At 34.6% G+C, this 21,825-nt stretch overlaps 1 protein-coding gene across 1 annotated transcript in view; it reads right to left on the reverse strand.

The window, feature by feature from the left end:
- Dpyd (dihydropyrimidine dehydrogenase) overlaps nucleotides 1-21,825 on the reverse strand; it is an 822,495-nt gene that overhangs the window by 144,165 nt on the left and 656,505 nt on the right. Inside the window, exon 19 of the mRNA XM_046462335.2 lies at nucleotides 21,265-21,407. Coding sequence (XP_046318291.1) covers nucleotides 21,265-21,407 — 143 coding nt within the window. The remainder of the gene's footprint in view (nucleotides 1-21,264; nucleotides 21,408-21,825) is intronic.

The following is a 21,825-nucleotide window of genomic DNA, read 5'->3' on the forward strand; positions in this document are numbered from 1 at the left end:
GGATAAAAATCACTAGTTGAAAAGGAACAGGACACCCTGGAAGTACTAAGTTGAAAGAGCCCACTGAGCATTAACTTCAGGATCTAAGGTAGCGACAAGGGTGTAGTGTTGCTCTGTGGAACTGAAAAGACTGTATTTCCTTGGAGACATGCATTGTCCAATTTTAAAATACTTATGGTGGCCTGTAGTACCCAGCAAGATTTACCCTGTCCATGGGTCCCCCATCGTCCACTGTTATCCCCACCTTTGTTCAGTGGTATCTTACCATTCCTGAAACATTTCTTGAGTACAATGACAGGGACATTGGAGTATTCAGACTCAAACTGTAATAGAAATCCAAGTTTTCTAGTTCTGCTGGTGAAATCACCTCAAGGGAATTTCAAACTACGCAAATCTATAAAATTAGGTTAAAAATGCTACTGATGAGTCCATAGCTTTCTAAGTGCTGAATGAATTAACAATTGAAAAAGACATTTTGAACTTTTAACATTCTTGATGATACATCTGCTAGGGCCTAGAGCTTTCTAGAGCTCCATGCAGTCTAGTTTCTGAACTCTAACTTAACTTTAGAGTCTATAAAATAACAAGGTAGATTTTTAAACAAATATCCAGTTATATACATGCAAATGAATGCAGCCTGTTAAAAATAATCACCTTGGAAGACACTGGTACCCCTCAGGATAATTATGTAATATTTCTTTTTAAGTTGTTTATTGAAGTCAATTTATGAACTGATGGAAAAAGAGACCAACTCTCTTCACTCATCTGGGCTCTATTTAGCTTTTTGTTTTGTTTTGTTTTAATAGGAAATGAAATTAATTCTCTTAGTAGAAAAGTAGTTAATGATGATATTCAAAATATATTGCCTCCCCAAATGACTATTTTTTACAGCCATTTGGATGAACAATTTATGACATGGTTATTAAAGAATCAGTTACATCCAATCATAACTCATTTCAAGTGAGACAGATGGATTAGAAATACAGAAGGGCAACAAAGAAAATACAATGCTTAGAAAATAATATGGGCTGGGGATAAAGCTCAGTGCTAGAGCTCTTGCCTAGCATACAGGAACCCCCAAGTTGATCCCAGATCCATACACACACACACACACACACACTGAAATCCTGAATCAAAGTCCTTAAGGTAATTTGTGAAGTAAGGATATCTAAAAACTAGAATTTGTTTCAATCTAAAGACTAAAAGGGGGATTTGTAGTTCAGAACTTTAGTTAAGTATGTGAAGTTGTCGACAAAGAAGTCCAGCTTGTAATAAATTATAATCTCCGTATATAAGCAGATAACAGAAGGGATGGAGGTCAGGATCTTACTCAATGTCATTTATAGAAAGTTAAAAATTACATGTAGTTACACCTGTAAACATCGCAACTAACACATCTTGTGTGTCTTGTGTGAAGATCTAGAATCTTCATCTTGTATTAACTCAGTAAAGCTGTCTTTCAAAAATAATAATTTAATTTCAATTAATTTCCTTTGAATCTGGACTTTGATCTTTCCACCAAGGAGAGAGTATGTAGTCATTCAAATGCCTAAGGGGTTTCCACTTAATTTCTTATTTTTGCTTATAAACAACATTTGCTGCCCTGGAATCAAGATGCTTTTTAAAAATTACAACCTCTCGAAAACAACCTTCCATTAAAGTAATTTAAAATAATGTAATAATTGACACAGTAATTAGAACTTCATTGAATGGATACTAAGGCCATATTTTTTTCTATATATTATTATAAGGATAGAGGGTTTCTATTTTTTAAAATATCCTCTTAAAATTACTCTTAAAATTGTAAATGAAATACTTATTAAATCTAGAAAATAAGAAACTGCAGAATGAAAAGTAAAATGTGTCTATTTTAACTAGTTATGGGGAAGTTTTGATGTTATCTAAAAATCACTTTGAATGGTGCTAATCTTCGCATAGTGTATTTTGGCTTTAAAGTGAATGGCGATGTAAGAAAAAAAATTAGAATTCATTGAATGAATACTTACCATAAGTTACTCTATGGAAATTCTGAAAATGGTAAGATAAATCTTTTATCACCTAACGACACCCATCAGTAAAGGTGGAACACGGAAGATCCATGTGCATTATGACCAGGAGTGTGGGTAATGCATCTGCACTCATGTGGAAACACTGTCACCATGCTGCTCTAGTTACTTCTTTCTTTCTTTAGCTTTAATAAAATAATACATTTCCTGATCACATTAAAAGATTCCATTTAGCTTGAACTAGCTTCATCAGAGTGACTTTGATTATTGCTAAAATTGATTTGGTTATCTGAGGCCAGTGAATGACCATCACGTGACCGTGACTCTCCACAGCAAATGCCCACTAAACTACCTCTTTCTGTTGTATCTCAGGATTTTCTATTAACTTTAGTGACAAACCCACACACAAAAAGATGGAATATAAAAAAATCACCCACACAATCTCAATGAAGGCACAGGTCATAATTGTACATGTGTGAATTGATGGCTTCCTATAATTTCTGAAATTCTGAATCAAAGTCCTTAAGGGATTGAACTGTAATGGCAATATCATTAAATTAAATTATAGAAATTCAGTCAGTGAAAAACAGGTTATATAGCACTTATATTCTCTATCTGTATAGAATAGAGGAAGGTGAACATTTTATGATGAAACCTGTAACTAAAAGGAACTGTCTTGGTCTGAATTTGGGTTACAATACAAATCTCTGAACAGTTTTTAAATCAGAAATTAAATACCAGTGCCCAGATCAGAGGAAGGGGATACAGGACTTTTCCTCTGGGAAGGCAAGGTATGGGACCAACTAACAAACAAAAACAGAACTTAGACAGTATTAGTTTATTATAGATCTTTCTTTAAACTACTTTAAAGGCAAATAACTCATTTATTTACTAATATCTTTGTAAATAACTAACTAATTGGCAATCTGAAACAAATTTCTTTGCCTTGGGTAGCCTCCCCCCAACCCCCGGAAAAAAAAGATTTTAAGACCTCATGAGTTTATGAAGAGTTTGAGATTATAATTAAACAAGGTATTTATAAATTTCAATACCTGAAATTTACTGATAATTTTCATCTGTCCTCTTTATAGTTCTAATTTGCATATTCTAACTAATGAAAGGCTGTCAAATAAGATGAAAAACCGGGGATTTCAAAGACACTGGGAGTTCACTTAAATAAATTAGAAGTCATTTGGGTTGACTGATAAAGTTGTAAGAGCAGCTACCCCGGAACCCCAAATCATAATTGGTTTGTATCTTGCAGGACAGTTTATTGCATCTGGTTCTGGTATGACGGTTGTTTGTGCTCCTAGAGCATTCAAATTAATCTCTAGCTAATTCCTTAGTTTTTATAATCAGCATCCTTTGAAGCACATTCCCCCAATTTTTTGTATGTTCAGGGTATATAACATGATGTTTTGATATACATGTATTTAGTCAAATGAGCTCTGCAGCCAAGTCAATCAACATATCCTTCATTTCACATCTTATTATATTCCACATATAATAAAACCATGAGATATTATTTTCTTTCTGTGTCTGGCTTAAATCATTCAGTATAATTTCCCCCAGATTCATCCATGATGTTGCAAATGGCAGAATTTCTTTTTCATTAAGGGTGAATAATATTCCATTGTCCATATATACCAAATTTTTTTTATCCATTAGGTTGTTTTCATATTGTGGCTATTGTGAATAATATCTCAATGAATATAGAAATGCAGAAGTATCTACAAAGTGCTCACTACATTTCCTTTGGGTATTTATCAAGAAGAGGGGTTTCTGGGTCTATTGGTAGCTCCTTTAAAAAAATTATTGAGGAATAATGTCTGTACCAATTTACATTCCCATGAACAGAGGAAATGGGTCCCTGTTTACTACACTCTTGCCAACACCTGGTATCTTTTGTCTATTTGATAATAGCTGTTCTAACAAGTATGAGATGAAAGCTCATTGTGGTTTTGATTTCTATTTTTCTGATAATTAGGGATGTTGAGCATCTTTTCACATGTTTATTGGCCATTGTTATGGTTTAGATATGAGGTATTACCCCAAAACTCCTGTTAATGCAGGAATATTCAGAGGTAAAATATCAGATTATGAGAACTATAACCTAATCAGCCTGTCCAAGTTTGAATGGACTGACTAGTTGGTAACTGTAGGCAGGTGGGTCATGGCTGTAGAATGTAGGTCACTGGGGGCATGCCCTAAAATAGTGCATTTTTCCTAGGTCCCCTTCTCCACCCACCCTCTCTCTGTTTCCTTGAGGCCATGAGTTGAGCAGCTTTTCTCCATGGGCCCTTGCCCCATGATGAGCTTCCTTACATTGGGCCCAGAGCATGTAGTTAGTCATCTATGGACTGAGACCTCTGAAACCCTGAGTGCTAAATAAACTTTTTTCTCATCTAAGATTTTCTTGTTGGGTATTTTGGTCACAGCAATACAAAGCTGACTGTAACAGCCATTTATATGTCTTCTTTGGACAAAAATCTATTCAGATTCTTTGCCCATTTTTAATTCCTTCCTTCCTTCCTTCCTTCCTTCTTTCCTTCCTTCCTTCCTTCCTTCTTTCTTTCCTTCCTTCCTTCCTTCCTCCCTCCCTCCCTCCCTCCCTGTCTTCCTTCCTTCCTTCCTTTCCCCTTATAGAGTTGTATGAGCTCCTCATGTAATTGGATACTATTCCCTTGAAAACTACAGGTTTGCTAATACTTTTGTCTCATCCACTTGTAGCCTTTTCATGTGTTGTTTCACTGCCAAGCAGAAGCTTCTTGTTTTCATGCAATCTTACTTGTTTATTTTTCCTTGTGTTTTCTGTGCTTTTGTAAAATTGTTTGTAGTTGTAGATGAACAGTATACCTTTATTTTGTTTGTTTATTTTTACGTGGTGTTAAGGATCAAACCCAGTGCCTCACAAGATAGGCAAGTGCTCTGTCCACTGAGCTACAGCCCCAGCCCCTATCTGTGCTTTTTGTATCATACTAAAAAAAAAAAAAAAAAAAAAAAAAAAATCATTGCCAAGACCAACATCTGGTCTAGCAAGTTTTCCCCTATATTTCCTTCAAGAAATTTTACAGTTTCAAGTTCTATATCTAGGTCTTGAATTCATTTTGAGTTGATTTTTGTGTATGACATAAGAAAAGGGTTCAGAATTTTTCCATTCTATTTCAGGTGGATACCCACTTTTCTCTCTCAAATCCATTTATAGAAGAGACTACCCTTTTTTCCATTGTGTCTTCTTGTTATCCTTTTTGAAAATTAGTTGACTATATTTGGGTTTATTTCTGGGCTCTTTAGTCTGATCTATTGATCTGTGTATCTGTTTTTTTTATCAATACTCTATTCTGTTGATTCTTATCACTTTGTATTAAAATTTGAAATCAGGAACTGTGACACTTCCAAGTTTGTTTTTATTTCACAGGATTGCTCTGGCTATTCATTGGCTTTTTTAAAAATATGAACATTAGGATTATTTCTTCTGTTTATGTAAACAATGATACTGCTCAAGAAACTTGAAAAGAACAAACTTTTATGGTCTTGATATGTAGTATTCCTCAAAACTCATGTGTGAGACAATGCAAGAACATTCAGAGGAAAAATTGTCAGATTATGAGAGCTGTAACCTAATCAGTGGATTAATCCAGTATTATGGATTAACTGAGAGATAACTGCAAGCAGGTGGTGAGTGGCTGGAGGAGGTAAGTCAGTGAGGGAGTGCCTTTAGGATTTATATTTTGTCCCTGTTGAGCAGAGTTCTCTCTGCTTCCTTGTTATGTCCTGAGCTGCTTTCCTTCCTGTGCCTTTTTGCCATGATGTTCTGAGCCACACTGGGCCCCAAGCAACAGAATTGGCTTTCTATGGACTGAGACCTCTGAAATGATGAACCCCAAATAAACTTTTCCACATCAATGTTGTACTTTTCAGGTTTTTTGATTACAGTGTCAAAAAAACTCTAAAACACAAACTACATCTAATCTTATTAGCAAATAAGGGAATAATAAATATTGGAGCATAAATATGTAAAATAGAGACTAGAGAAAAAATAGAAACTGAAAAACTAAAAATTGGTTTTTGAAAAGATAAACAAAAAACATTTAGCTATACTAAGAGAAAACAAGAGTAGATTCCTATGCATAAAACCAGATTAAAGAGGAGACATTACAACTGATACCACAAAAATATAAGGATTTCAAGAAACTTCTATGAACAATTACATGTCAATTAATTGGATTCCCTGGAAGATATGGATAAATTTTTAAACATGCACAGCCTACGAAGACTGAATCTACAAAGACTGAAAGAAATAAAACAAATCCAAACAGAACAATGATAAGAGACTATATGAGTTAAAAAAAAAAATCTCTCATCAAAAAAGCTCAGTACCTGACGTATTCACTACTGATTCCTACCAAACACTTAAAATAAAACTTATATACTTCTATGACTCCTACAAAATACTGAAGAGGAGGGAATACATCTAAACTCACTTCATAAACTCAGTTTTATCCTGATAATATAGTCAGATTAAAAACTCTATAGGAAAAAGGTTATAGACCAATAGCCCTAATGTACATAGATGCAAATTCAACAAAATAATAGCAAGTCAAATTCAACAGCATATTAAAAGGATCACTGAAATTATCAAGTAGGATTTATTCCTAGGATATAAAGGATGGCTCAGGCTATACAAATCAATAAATGTGATATACCACATTAACAAAATAAAGGATGAAAATCAAGTCATCATCTCAGAGATGCAGAAAAAATATTTGACAAAATCTAATATTTTTTTCAATGATTAAATTCCCAACAAATTTTACAAAAAGTGTACCTTAACACAGTTAAAAAATCATACTTAATAGTAAAATGTTAAAAGATAGGATTAGGAACAAAACAAGAATGTTTACTCTTTCCAATCCTGTTCAACATAGTATGAGAAGGCCTAATCAGAGAAATAACACAGGAAAAAGAATGAAAAGCATCCAAAATGTAAAATAAGTTGTTAAATTTTTCATTTACATATGATAATCTTCTACATAGAAAAACTGAATACTCCACCAAAAAACAAAAGAACTCAGTAAATTTGAAGGATATAATATCAAAATATAAAAATCAGTAGTGTTTCTATATACTCACAAATAAAAGAAAAAGAAATCTTAAAAGCAATTTTCTTAATTCTTCAATGTTATACAATATTTTGAGAATTTTATATTTTATTTAAATTTTGAATTAGCAAAACTGTGTACAATCAAACCTAGAGGCTAATTTTTCTTCAGTAGCAATTTCCCTGTATTCATTGCTTTCAATTTTTATAAAATCTTATCTACTCAATAAAGATCTTTTTTACCTCATGGCATTTATCATCTTAAATACCAACCAATACACTCATACTTTATACTTATAATATATTACCCGTCTTCTTCATTAGAACTTTTGGCATAAAAATTAGGAGTAAATTTAATTAAGAGGGTAGACACTTTATATACTGAAAATATAAACTATTGATGAAATAAATAGAAAAATACACAAATTTAAAGATATACTGTATATATATATACATATACATAGTTAAAATGTCCATACTACCCAAAGAGGTCTACAAATACAAAGCAATCACCATCGAAACTCAATAGCATATCTATAGAAGCAGGAAAAAAAAAGATTCACTAAAGCATTTTTAAGGTAAGACTATTGGATGTTTTATCATTGAAAGGTCCATGTCAAATAACCTTTAAAATCAAATAATGGAAATAAAACAGTACCACCAAGAATGATACATTCTTTTTTTTTTTAATTTTTTATTGTTGACTGTTCAAAACATTACATAGTTCTTGATATATCATATTTCACACTTTGATTCAAGTGGGTTATGAGCTCCCATTTTTACCCCATATACAGATTGCAGAATCACATCTGTTACACATCCATTGATTTACATATTGCCATACTAGTGTCTGTTGTGTTCTGCTGCCTTTCCTATCCTCTACTATCCCCCCTCCCCTCCCCTCCCCTCCCCTCTTCTCTCTCTGCCCCCTCTACTGACATTCATTTGTCCCCCTTGTATTATTTTTCCCTTTCCCCTCACTTCCTCTTGTATGTACTTTTGTATAACTCTGAGGGTCTCCTTCCATTTCCATGCAATTTCCCTTCTCTCTCCCTTTCCCTCCCACCTCTCATCCCTGTTTAATGTTAATCTTCTTCTCATGCTCTTCAACCCTACTCTGTTCTTAGTTACTCTCCTTACATTAAAGAAGACATTTGGCATTTGTTTTTTAGGGATTGGCTAGCTTCACTTAGCATAATCTGCTCTAATGCCATCCATTTCCCTGCAAATTCTATGATTTTGTCATTTTTTAATGCAGAGTAATACTCCATTGTGTATAAATGCCATATTTTTTTTTTATCCATTCATCTATTGAAGGGCATCTAGGTTGGTTCCACAGTCTTGCTATTGTGAATTGTGCTGCTATGAACATCGATGTAGCAGTGTCCCTGTAGCATGCTCTTTTTAGGTCTTTAGGGAATAGACCGAGAAGGGGAATAGCTGGGTCAAATGGTGGCTCCATTCCCAGCTTTCCAAGAAATCTCCATACTGCTTTCCAAATTGGCTGCACCAATTTGCAGTCCCACCAGCAATGTACAAGTGTACCCTTTTCCCCACATCCTCGCCAGCACTTGTTGTTGTTTGACTTCATAATGGCTGCCAATCTAACTGGAGTGAGATGGTATCTTAGGGTGGTTTTGATTTGCATTTCTCTGACTGCTAGAGATGGTGAGCATTTTTTCATGTACTTGTTGATTGATTGTATGTCCTCCTCTGAGAAGTGTCTGTTCAGGTCCTTGGCCCATTTGTTGATTGGGTTGTTTGTTCTCTTATTGTCTAATTTTTTGAGTTCTTTGTATACTCTGGATATTAGGGCTCTATCTGAAGTGTGAGGAGTAAAGATTTGTTCCCAGGATGTAGGCTCCCTATTTACCTCTCTTATTGTTTCTTTTGATGAGAAAAAACTTTTTAGTTTGAGTAAGTCCCATTTGTTGATTCTAGTTATTAACTTTTGTGCTATGGGTGTCCTATTGAGGAATTTGGAGCCCGACCCCACAGTATGTAGATCGTAGCCAACTTTTTCTTCTATCAGACGGCGCGTCTCTGATTTGATATCAAGCTCCTTGATCCATTTTGAATTCACTTTTGTGCATGGCGAGAGAAATGGATTCAGTTTCATTTTGTTGCATATGGATTTCCAGTTTTCCCAGCACCATTTGTTGAAGATGCTATCCTTCCTCCATTGCATGCTTTTAGCCCCTTTATCAAATATAAGATAGTTGTAGTTTTGTGGATTGGTTTCTGTGTCCTCTATTCTGTACCATTGGTCCACCCGCCTGTTTTGGTACCAGTACCATGCTGTTTTTGTTACTATTGCTCTGTAGTATAGTTTGAAGTCTGGTATCGCTATACCGCCTGATTCACACTTCCTGCTTAGCATTGTTTTTGCTATTCTGGGTCGTTTATTTTTCCATATGAATTTCATGGTTGCTTTCTCTATTTCTACAAGAAATGCCGTTGGGATTTTGATTGGCATTGCATTAAACCTATAGAGAACTTTTGGTAATAACGCCATTTTGATGATGTTAGTTCTGCCTATCCATGAACAGGGTATATTTTTCCATCTTCTAAGATCTTCTTCTATTTCTCTCTTTAGGGTTCTGTAGTTTTCATTGTATAAGTCTTTCACCTCTTTTGTTAGGTTGATTCCCAAGTATTTTATTTTTTTTGAAGATATTGTGAATGGAGTGGTTGTCCTCATTTCCATTTCAGAGGATTTGTTGCTGATATACAGGAATGCCTTTGATTTATGCGTGTTGATTTTATATCCTGCCACTTTGCTGAATTCATTTATTAGCTCTAATAGTTTCTTTGTAGACCCTTTTGGGTCTGCTAGGTATAGAATCATGTCATCTGCAAATAGTGATAATTTAAGTTCTTCTTTTCCTATTTTGATGCCTTTAATTTCTTTCGTCTGTCTAATTGCTCTGGCCAGTGTTTCGAGAACTATGTTGAACAGAAGTGGTGAGAGAGGGCATCCCTGTCTTGTTCCAGATTTTAGAGGGAATGCCTTCAATTTTTCTCCATTCAGAATGATGCTAGCCTGAGGCTTAGCATAGATTGCTTTTACAATATTGAGGTATGTTCCTGTTATCCCTAGTTTTTCTAGAGTTTTGAACATAAAGGGATGCTGTACTTTGTCGAATGCTTTTTCCGCATCTATCGAGATGATCATATGGTTCTTATTTTTAAGTCTATTGATGTGGTGAATAACATTTATTGATTTCCGTATATTGAACCAGCCTTGCATCCCAGGGATGAATCCTACTTGATCATGGTGCACAATTTTTTTGATATGTTTTTGTATCCAATTCGCCAGAATTTTATTGAGGATTTTTGCATCTAGGTTCATTAGAGATATTGGTCTGTAGTTTTCTTTCTTTGAAGTGTCTTTGTCTGGTTTAGGTATCAGGGTGATGTTGGCCTCGTAGAATGAATTTGGAACTTCTCCCTCTTTTTCTATTTCCTGAAGTAGCTTGAAAAGTATTGGTATTACTTCTTCTTTAAAGTTTTGTAAAACTCTGCTGTATACCCATCCGGTCCTGGGCTTTTCTTAGTTGGTAGTCTTTTGATGGTTTCTTCTATTTCCTTAATTGATATTGGTCTGTTTAGGTTGTCTATATCCTCCTGACTCAATCTGGGCAGATCATATGACTTAAGAAATTTATCTATGCCTTCACTATCTTCTAATTTATTGGAGTATAAGGATTCAAAATAATTTTTGATTATCTTCTGTATATCTGAAGTGTCTGTTGTGATATTGCCTTTTTTGAATTTCTCTAATAATATTCAGCAGCCCAGAAGTATAGAAAATGAAAGGTTATATTAACCCAGGATTAGGGAGTAGAGCAGGGTGAAATTCAGTTACAATGGGAGAGAGAGAGAAAATATTACACATTCTCCACCCTGTTGAAAGGCCAGGACAAAATTATAAATTCAAGTGTTTTTAACTCATGACCATCCAAAGTATATCTTAATACTGATTTTTATTCATACTTTAGCTAAAGTTGGTTAAAAATTTCTTTTTCTGATGAATAAAAGTCCGACTCAAACTAATAATACAATTGGTAAACAATCTGCAATTTTTAACCAGTATAACCCTACATGTGAAAATTTACATTTTTAACAAAACCATTTGGGAGCCAATATTTTGCAATGCTGCAAAGTTTCTGTATCATTTACAGCCAAAGCAGAAGAGACAGAGAGTTCTTAAACTAAGCGAAATCTTTTATCCCCTCCTCTTCATAATTTTGGTTAAAATTTAAAAAAAAAATCACAAAACAAAAACCACAAACACATTAACTCAACAAATTCATTCAACAAATATTTAGCATGTTCCTGATACAATCAAGCAGTCAACACATGGAGTGAGCATTGGCTTATGATGGAATCTAGAGAAAAGATAAAATTGAGTCAAACAGATTTCCTCTCTTGGAAATTTGAGCCGGCAGATATTAAGCTAGTGAGTCATTTCATGTAGAAACTGGAGCCCAAAGGGCACCATGTGAGGAGGACCAGAGGGTCATAACCATGATGTGCTGGTCAAAAATTCAGAGGACAAAAAACCAAGAAAACATGGAAAGGAAAAGAATGGACAGAAATTCAGATTCCTTTGAAAGAGAAATCAAGGGCCCACGAAAGAGAGACAGTCATAGGTATTTCCCAAGAACTGCCCCATGGCTCTTGTGTTCCAGTCCCAGAGTCTGTTCATGTATTGAATACAATAAGCTTCCTTTTCCTACAATTGTCTCAATGTGTCTCTGATTTTCCCCTCTTGAGCCTAAGCCAAAGCTGAAATTGGAGTAATTATTTCACCATGTATTTTTAAGAGTACATATAATATTCTACATATGTTTGCATGCTAAATTCCATACACTGAGCACATCTCTGCACTTAGGATACATGATGTTGGTTTATTTTTCTGGGTTTTCACATTTCCTCTCTTTCTTTAATCCTGAATCTTAAGCAGTAAGCCAAAGCCTGCACATGCAGGATTTGAGTAGAAATGGAAGACTACTACTGATATTCCCATCTTACAGATCCTTTGAGGTGGGATAGGTAGTGTGACCAGGCAGTTTTGTGGCTATGAAGCCCTGGATCTGAGTTCTGGCTTTAACGCTAGTTGTGTGATATTCTCCATACCACCTTCATCCTGTAAGCCTTAGTGAATGTCGATAAAGTAATACAAAGAAAAGTATAGAATTATTTTTCTTTTGTGGGGGTTGTAGAAATACCATATGTTGTGGCAGTACGATCAGTACATGGTAGACAGTGGACAACCTTCAATTCCTAGTGTGACATGATGATGATCATATGTCTGGCAAGGAGCAAGAGTTCATTCTGAAACCCATTCATAACCCAAGTGCTTCTTCCTATCCAGGTATTTCTTTTGTATTCATGTAAATATATTCAGATCATATTCAAGCCTAGACTTCTGTTATCTTCCAGATTCTATTTGAAGAAACTGCTCCATATGCTTTCTTCCTTCCTGATGTCCCCAAAGTACCTTCTTTTATCATTTACTTTCTTCTTAAGGAAATTTCATTAGCCATTCTTTTCTTTCAAGTCTTCTGGCAATAAGTTCTCAGTTTTTCCTCAATTGAGATGGTCTTGACTTTCTCTTTATACGTGAGAAACAGGGATTCTGGGATGACAGATTTTTTTTCCCTTCAACAATTGAAAAAATATTTCCCTACTTCCTTCTGGACTCCAAGGTTTTTGATAAGGAATCCACTGTTATTAGAATTTTGTATTTGCTTCAGATAGGTGTCATTTCTCTTTAGCTACATTTTAAATTATTAACATATAATTCTACAAATTAATGGATGTCACTACAACATTTATATATCATGTGTTGATCATATCTACCTTTCCTTTCACCCAGTCTTCTCCTTCCCTCTCTCCTTACTACTCTCCTTACTACTCTCAGTTCTCTTCCCTTTCCCTGATAGTCCCTCTTCAACCTTCAGGTAACCTTTCTTTCCTTATTTTCTTTCTCTCTTTTCTTTGGTTTCCAAATATGGGAGAAAACATGTGATAATTTTTTTTGTATAGCTTATTTTGCATAATATGATATCCTTCAGTTTGTCCATTTTCCTGCAAATGACAGGCATGAATTCTTCTATATTGTGGAATAATATTCTATATTTTCCTTATCCATTCATCTATTTATGAATACCTCGACTGATTCCATATCTAAACTACTGTGAATAATGCTGCAATAAACATGGGTATGCAGATATTTTATATACTTGTTTCATGTTTTTGATATTATGCTTGAAAGTGGAATAGCTGGTTTATATTAGAGTTCTATTTTTAGTGTTTTGAGAAACCTCCATACTGTTTTCCATAGCAACTGTACAAATTTACGTCCCTCAAAACAGTGTATAAGGATAGCTGACAAAGATTTTCACCCATTCTGTAGATCATTTTTTTTATTCTGTTGAATATGTTTCCTTTGTCTTTATTGTACAGAAGTTTTTGATTTGATGTAATCCCATTAGTCAATACTTGGTTTTGCTTCCTGAGCTACTGTATTTCTATTGGCAAAATCACTGCCTGTGTCAATGTCTTGGAGTGTTTCCCCCAGTTTTCTTCGAGTAATTTTAATGTTTCAGATCTTACATTAAGGTCATTGGTCCATTTGGAGTTGAGTTTTGTATAAGATAAGAGGTAGGGGGTGTAGTTTCAATCTTCTACTTGTGCCTATCCAATCTTCCAAGCACCATTTGTTAAAGAGGCTATCTTTTCTGACGTGTGTTTTTGACACCTTTGTTGGTCAATCCTTACTTGCATGCAGATGTATGGGTTTATATATGGGTTCTGTATTCCGTTCCATTGGTTTACATGTTTGTTTTTATACTAATACCATGTTATTGTTGTTGCTATTGCTCTGCAGTATATTTTGAAATATGGTATTGTGTTGCCTCCAGCATTGCCCTTTTTGTTTAGGATTGCTTTGGCTGTTCATGGATTTGTGTGTTTCCATATAAACTTTAGGATTGCTTTTTCTACATCTGTGAAAAATGACATTGTTTAAAATGAGAATTACATTGAATCTATAGATCTCTTTGGGTAATTTGACCACTTTAACAATAGTAGTTTTCCCAACCCAAGAACATGGGAGATCTTTACATATTCTGTGTCTTCTTGCATTTCCTTCTTTGATATTTTGTAATTTTCATTGGAGGGAATTTTACTTCCTTAGTTTATTCCTAGATTTTTTTTTAGATTATTGTTTTGGGACTGCTTTCCTGATTTCTTCCTTAGTACATTCATAATCATTGCATAAAAAAGCTACTGACTTTTGTATGTTGATTATGTATAATGATACTTGGCAGAATTTGTTTATTAGATCTAAGAGTTTTTTGATCAAGTCTTTAGAGTTTTCAAATAATAGACTCATATCATCAGCAAACATGGATAGTTTAACTTCCACCATACTATCTATACCCTTTTATTTCTGTCTCTTACCTTACTTCTCTGGCTAAAATTTCTAGTACTGTGTAGAATATGAGCTATGAAATTGGTCACACTTTTTTCGGGGGGGGGGTGTGTTATTGGGGATTGAACTCAGGGGCACTTGACAACTGAGTCACATCCCCAGCCCTATTATTTGTATTTTATTTAGAGACAGAATATCACTAAATTGCTTAGCTGAGGCTGGTTTTGAATTTGCAATCCTCCTGCCTTAGCCTCTTGAGCTGCTAGGACTACAGGCATGCACCACTGTGCCTGGCTTTTTCACATTTTTTTTTTTGCATTGCTGATATTAGAGGAAATACTTCCAGTTTTTTCCATTAGTATGATGTTGATGTTAGGACTGTCATATTTAGTTTTCTTTCCACACCTAATTGATTCAGGATTTTATCGTGTAGTGATGATGAATTTTTTCATAGGTTTTAGTTTTGCATCTATTGAGGTCATCATGTGATTTTCATCCTTAATTCTCTTTATGTGTTGTACTATGCTCATTGATTTGCATATATTGAACCATTCTTGCATCCCTAGAATGAAACCACCTTGATCAAGATGTATGAACTTTGGACTGAGCTGCTGAATTCATTTCAATTGTTTTATTGAGAATTTTTGTATTTATATTCACCAGAAATCTTGGTCTTTATTTTTCTTTGCTGTTATTGTTGTTGTGCCCTAATTATGCTTTGGAAGCAGGGCAATACTGGCTTTGTTTAATAAATTCCATTTTATAAAATAGTTGTAGAAGTATTTATATCATTTCTTTAAAAGTCTGGTAAAATTAAGCACTGAATGTATTCATTCCTGGGTTTTCACTGTTGGGAGACTTTTATTTCTTCTTGATTCTCATTACTAGTTGTTGATCTATTTGAGAATTTAATACCCTCTTGCTTAAATTTTGTTCAGTCATATGTGTTCAGATTTTTTTCTATTTCTTCTAGATTTTCCAAATTATTGGCATTTAACATTTCAAAATATTTACTAATGATTGTTCAAATTCAGTGGTATCTGTTGTCACATCTCATTCATCTCTACTTTTATTTATTTGGCTCTTTCTTTCTTTTGGTTTGTTCAGATAAAACTTTGTCAATTGTGTTTTTAAAGTACCAGTGTTTTCTTTAATGGATCAGTTAAATTGTTCTTCTCATCTCTATTTTATTTATTTCTGCTCTGATCTTTATTATTAACTTCCTTCTAATGATTTTGGGTTTGGTTTGACCTTGAGATCTATCTTTAGATTATTTATTTGAGACCTCTCTTATTTTGTTTTTTTTTATGTAGGTATTCATTGTTATGAATTTCTCTCTTATTATGCCTTTGTTGTATCTCATATATTCTGGCATGTTTTATTTCAATTTTCATTTGAATCTCAAGATTTTTTAATTCCCTTCAATTTCTTCAATGATTCACTGTTCAATAGTGTTTTGCTCAATCTGCACACATCTATATAACTTATGAAGTCTCTCTTCCTGTTGTTTCTGTTTTCATTCCACTGTTGCCTGATAACATGCACAAATTTATTTGAATTTGTTAAGATACTTTATGGCCTCAAATGTGATCTATTTTGAAAAAGTACCACGTGCTAATGAAAAAATGTGTATTCTGCACTTCTTGGATGGATATTATATTACAAAGATATTTTGTAGATATCTGTTAAGTTATTAAGTTCATTTGATCTATAATATAATTCAACTCATGCCTCTCTTGACTTTTTTTTTGGTCTGGATGATCTATCTGTGATGGTAGGTGTCGAAATCATCCACTATTTTGGGGGACGATCTATCTCTCCTTTATTTCTAGTAGTATTTATTTTTTAAAGTCCGATACTCCAACATTGAGTGCGTATATATTTTTAATCATTATATCTTCTTGATGACCTTCATGAGAATGTAGTGACCTTCTTTTTCTTTTTAGCTGATTTTGATTTGAAGTCTGTTTTGTTGGCTACAAGTATAGCTACTCCTTCCTGCTTGTTGATTCCATTTGACTGTAATGTCATTTTCTAGACTTTCACTTTCAGATTGTGTTTGTCTTTGTAGATGAAGTGAGTTTCTTGCATATACCATATCCATGGGTCTTATTTGTTTTATCCAATCAACTTATCTGTATCTTTTAATTGGAGAATCAAGATCATTCAAGACCACTGATGAAAAATCTGTAGTTGTTCATTAGGTTCTTCTGAATAGTTTATTATGTTCATTTCTTCCTGTCTTATACATCTTAGACATTTGATGGTTTACCATATTGATAATGTTTGATTCTTACCTACTTATCATTTGCATGTCTACTCTTCTAGTGATATTTATTCTTTCCTGTGCTCAAATGATTAAGTTAATTTTTATTGCTTCTCTGGGTTTAGTGCTCATGAATTCTTTTAGCCTATGAATACCTGGAAAAGTCTTTATTTCTTCTTTGATTTCAAAGGATAAGCTTGCTAGATATAATGATAAGGGTATTCTTTTCTTTAAGGATTTGAAACACATCATTCTACACTCTCCTGGCCTTTACAATTTCTTCTGCAATGTTATTCTGTAGGGTTTGCCTTTAATTATTACTTGCCAATTTTCTCTTGCAGCTTTTAAATTCTATGTTCTACACTCTTAGGAATTTAACTATACTATTATGTTGTGTAAATGTTCTTTTCTGGTCATGTCTATCTGGCATTTTAAATTCCACCTGTACCTGGGTATCCAGAACAGAATGCAGAGCTCCCCAGATAGACTCTTTCTGGAGTCATTTGAGTTGTGCCTTCTGAAGTCAGTACAGATACTGATTTCACAGCATGTCAACGATGTAGGGCAGAATGTGGAGCTCTCCAAAGATTCTCTCCATACATTTTTATGCTGTGTGCTTAGAGGGCAGAGGCACTATCAACTCTGCAGCATGACCTGGTATACCACAAAGGGCAGAGAAAAGCTATGTAGTCCCATATATCTCGCTGATAGGGTATGGCTTTGGGTTCTGTACATTCTGCTATCTATGATCCTGGTGTTCCCAGCCTTGGCTTTTTCAGGTTGTTATATTTGGCTCTTCTAGATTGTTACATGTGACTGCTCATTGCCCTGGACTCTGATATCTGGCCTGTTGAACCACTGATTCTAAAGGGAAGTGACTTCCATTCCCTTGTGTGCTTCAGTTTGATCTCCCACTGCATAAAATTCTCAGAAAGTTGCTGTCAGATTCTCTCCCAGTAGGTTTGAATTGACTCTTGAGCCTACTTCCTGATATGTCTGTGTAGGGTTATTTCCATGAGGTCTCAGAGACAGGAAAATTCAGGGGTCTTCAACTCCCAGAACAGTAAGTTCAGAAAATTAGGACTCTTCTCAAGATAGCTCCCAGTTATATCCCCATGAGAATATGCAGGCAAGGGCAGAGAACTTCTCCAAAGCTAGTTTGCCATGCAAATCTTAGGTCTATTGTTTGTTTAGACTATATTTTTATATAATACTAAATCCTGTGCCAGAGGTGCTCACTGGAACTCTTCCTCACTTATATTTACCTCACAGAAGGGGCACTCCCCTTCCTGTGCTTCTATGTGATTGATACTGGGCTGTTCTGTTTTACCCTCTATTCCATTATCCAAAGTCTCTGCATGAATTAGTCAGCTTTTAACTCTTAAAAAATGCCTAAGAAAAACAACTTAGGAGGAAATATTTTTTTTGTTGTTTCAGAGATTCAGAAACATCATGGTGGAAGGGCATGGCAGAAGAAACCTAATACCTCGTAACAGCCACAAAGCAGAAACAAAGAAGGAGGCAGGGCACACTTCCTCCAACTAAGTCCCACTTTTTATAGTTTCCACCATTTCCCAATAATCATCAAATTATTAGTTCATAAGTGAATTAATTTATTGATGAGGTCAATGGATCAATTATCCAATTATTTTCCAAGAGCCCCACCTCTGAACAATGTTGCCTTCAACACATGAGCCTTTCAGGGACACTGAAGATTCAAACCATAACACATGGTTTCTTTGAGTATTTGTCTGTCTGCCATTGAATTCCAGCATTCTCCTATGGTCACTCACCTCATGAAGAAAGTGCACTGCAGTGTTTTCATTATACCTCACAGAACAGGTGAGTTCTGGGTGCCTCTAACCCTTGTCTTAAATCTCTCTTTTGCTGCTTCCAAATCTTTTCCTTTGTCTTTAGTTGCAAAGATTTTATTATGATGTATTTCTGTATAGATTTATTTGAGTGTATCCTGTTTGGGGTTCCCTTGACTTCTAGGATCTATAGTTTTATATCTTTTTTAACAAATGAAGAAGTTTTCAGTCACTGTTTCTTTTTCATCTCTATTTTCTTTCCCATCTCCTCTGTGACTGATAAACAAATGTTAGATTTGTTATTATATTTTCACAGTTCCCACAGGCTCTATTCAATTTATTTTCTTGTATTAATCTTGGATAATTTCCATTGCACTAATTCTTTTTTCTGTTTTCTCCATTCTATTGTTGAGTACATTTTTATTTCTCAGTTATTGGATTTTTTCAATCCTAAAATTCTCATTTGATTCTAATGAAAATTATAAATTTTCATTTAATTCTAATACATTCTCTATTTCTTTCTCAGGATTTTTTTGTCTTATTTTGTTGTACATTTGTTTCACGCATGTTTTCTATTGCTTATTAATACAATTTTATCATAACAACTTTAAATAGATGATGATTTATTTGTAGATGATTCTAACATCTCTAATATGTTGGTGTCTGTATGTACCAACTGGCCTTTTATCATGTACCCTAAGATCTTCCTGGGAATTTGTAGAATGAGTAATTTTCCATTGAAATATTATTATATTGGGTATTAAGACCCTCTTCATCTTATTTAAACTTTTTTTTTTTTTTTTTTTTTGCGGGGACTGGCTTTCTGGATATCACACTGACAAGGGAAAAGGAGGGTGCTGTCTTTTTACTGCCATATAGATGTCAAGTTCCCTATTTGATGTTTTCTGACACCCAACAGGCATGGCTCCTTGCTTTGTATGACTGAGAGAGAATAAAAGTCTTGGCTCAATACTAAGCTTAACTAATAGCTCCTTGGCTGGGAGGGGCATGAGTATTTATACAACATAATATTATAGTTAAATTCCTAAGAGTATAGGACATGGAATTTTAAAAGCTGCAATTTTAAAACCTACTTGGTTTTCAACGACACCATAAAGAGAAAAAGCCTTATTACCACAGAGTGGTAATCAAAGTCCTGACTACCAGTAGACATTCTTTATATCACCCAAAGGTACAAGATGAGGGAAACCTCATTACACTCAGGTTGAATGGGAGTTCAGGCTTCCCACATGCAGAAGCTCATTGTTGCTAGTGGGGACATGGGTCTGCCTAGAGTGGGGAGATACCTATACTAGGATCCCCACTTGTCCTTTGTACAAATGGATTTGGTAATGCAGTTTTTACATGTGATGTTTGGCTAAAGTAGAACAGTTATTGTCCAAAACTCATCTCCTTTACTATACTGCTCCTTTCCTTGTTCTGTGGCTATCAAAAGTAGGCTTTTCATCTACATCTCTGTTGTTCCTGGGTTGCTGGCACCTATGTGGCATATATGAGGAAACAAGAATCAAGTCATAAAACTCATCACTCTTTAATTCCTTAGGTTTTGAGGTTCCCTAGCCAGTCTGCCTTCTCGTCCATCTTTCAGAGTCTTTTCATGTTACTTACACACACACACACACACACCCACACACACACACACGCACACACTCAGGTTTCTGTTGTACTAGGGAAAGCACACAGAAATCTAGGTCTACTCCACATTCTTGGAAGCAGAAATCTATCTTCATTTTGATATGTGTATAATTTCTACCTTAATTTATAAATTTCATAAGACAATGTTAATTCTGATAGTCAAATTCGCAATACAAGATATTTGCACTCAAACTTTTTGTGTTGTGAGAGAATGATGTTAAACTCTCTGATTTTAATTGCCATTAATGCATCGTAGTGAGAAGTCATATTAATGGAGTTTTACTTGAGAGATGATGGTGTAGTTATTAAATAAAAAATTTTTTTAGGTCAAGTCAGACTTCAAAACATGAATATCTAGCCCTTCAGACAAATGCTTATGCTAAAATGTGCCAACACTTTTAGGCCTATGTTGAGCAACATTAAAAAAAAAAATGTATAGATAATGAAAAATGTCCAATTTGTATTATTTGTAGCAGTGCTACAGAAAGTACAATTCACCACATCTCAAAGCATCCCTTTGTGAAGATGAGGGTCAAGTTACCCAGTATCCCATCACAAGAACCAAAACAACTAATTAATTTTTTACATTTTGAAGTTGTGAGACCAATAATTTTTTCTCTGTGTGCCAGGAAATCCAGAGTCAAGTTTGGTAATCCCTCCGGTACCTTGTAGCACAGATCATGTATTGGGCTTATCCTTGATTTCATTTTATCTTTCAGTGAAAATTTTATTTTACACAGATTCTTCTTTCATGTATTTTTGTTAAACCAGTAATACAGTAAGCATTTGGTACCTGGTCTCATTTATTTTAGAGACAGATGGATAAATGAATATATTAGATAAACATGGAACATTAGTAAGTCCTGTTCAATAGGACAGTAAATGAACTTTGGGTTTGTTCTCTACTCACAAGAGGAACTCAGTGAGTGCTGCCACTTAAATCCCACACTTCTTTGTTGGAGGACAAACACAAAGAGTACCTGTAAGACTGATGCACCACTATGGAGAAACTGAAGGCCACTTTCAGCTGAATCAATCCCACCAGTGGCCAGAATAGGAAATCCAGGTAAAGCACGAGCAATGGAGGTCACAGCTCTCAAAGCAATAGGTCTGATTGCTGTCCCTACAGAAAATGAGCATTAGAAAAGGTTAACACATTGACCACTGGAAAATGTTGCTTTATAGTTATCATATGTGAAGTCAATATTGTATCAGGCAAATTTCACATTTCTTCATCTCTGTTTAAGATATATACATGCATAATATATAAACATTATGTTTCAGAGCATGTTAATTTGTCAATGCATGCGTATGTAAGAAATTTAATACTATTACTGAATGCAGACAAGTTATGAAGTGGGTATATCAACCCTAGAACTCTTGCATAAAATACATGCAAATTACAATTTGACATACAGCAATGTATAAAGATTGTATGGAATGTTCAAGCATCTGTTTCAAAAAGAACAAGGAACAGCAGGTTCTGAAAAACAAAACCAATCACATACAGTACATAAATAGACATACAACTCTGTTATGTT

Source organism: Marmota monax, unplaced genomic scaffold (assembly GCF_021218885.2).
Source record: "Marmota monax isolate L192 unplaced genomic scaffold, Marmota_monax_Labrador192_F-V1.1 WCK01_AAM20220418_F8-fsc00070, whole genome shotgun sequence".
NCBI lineage: Eukaryota > Metazoa > Chordata > Mammalia > Rodentia > Sciuridae > Marmota > Marmota monax.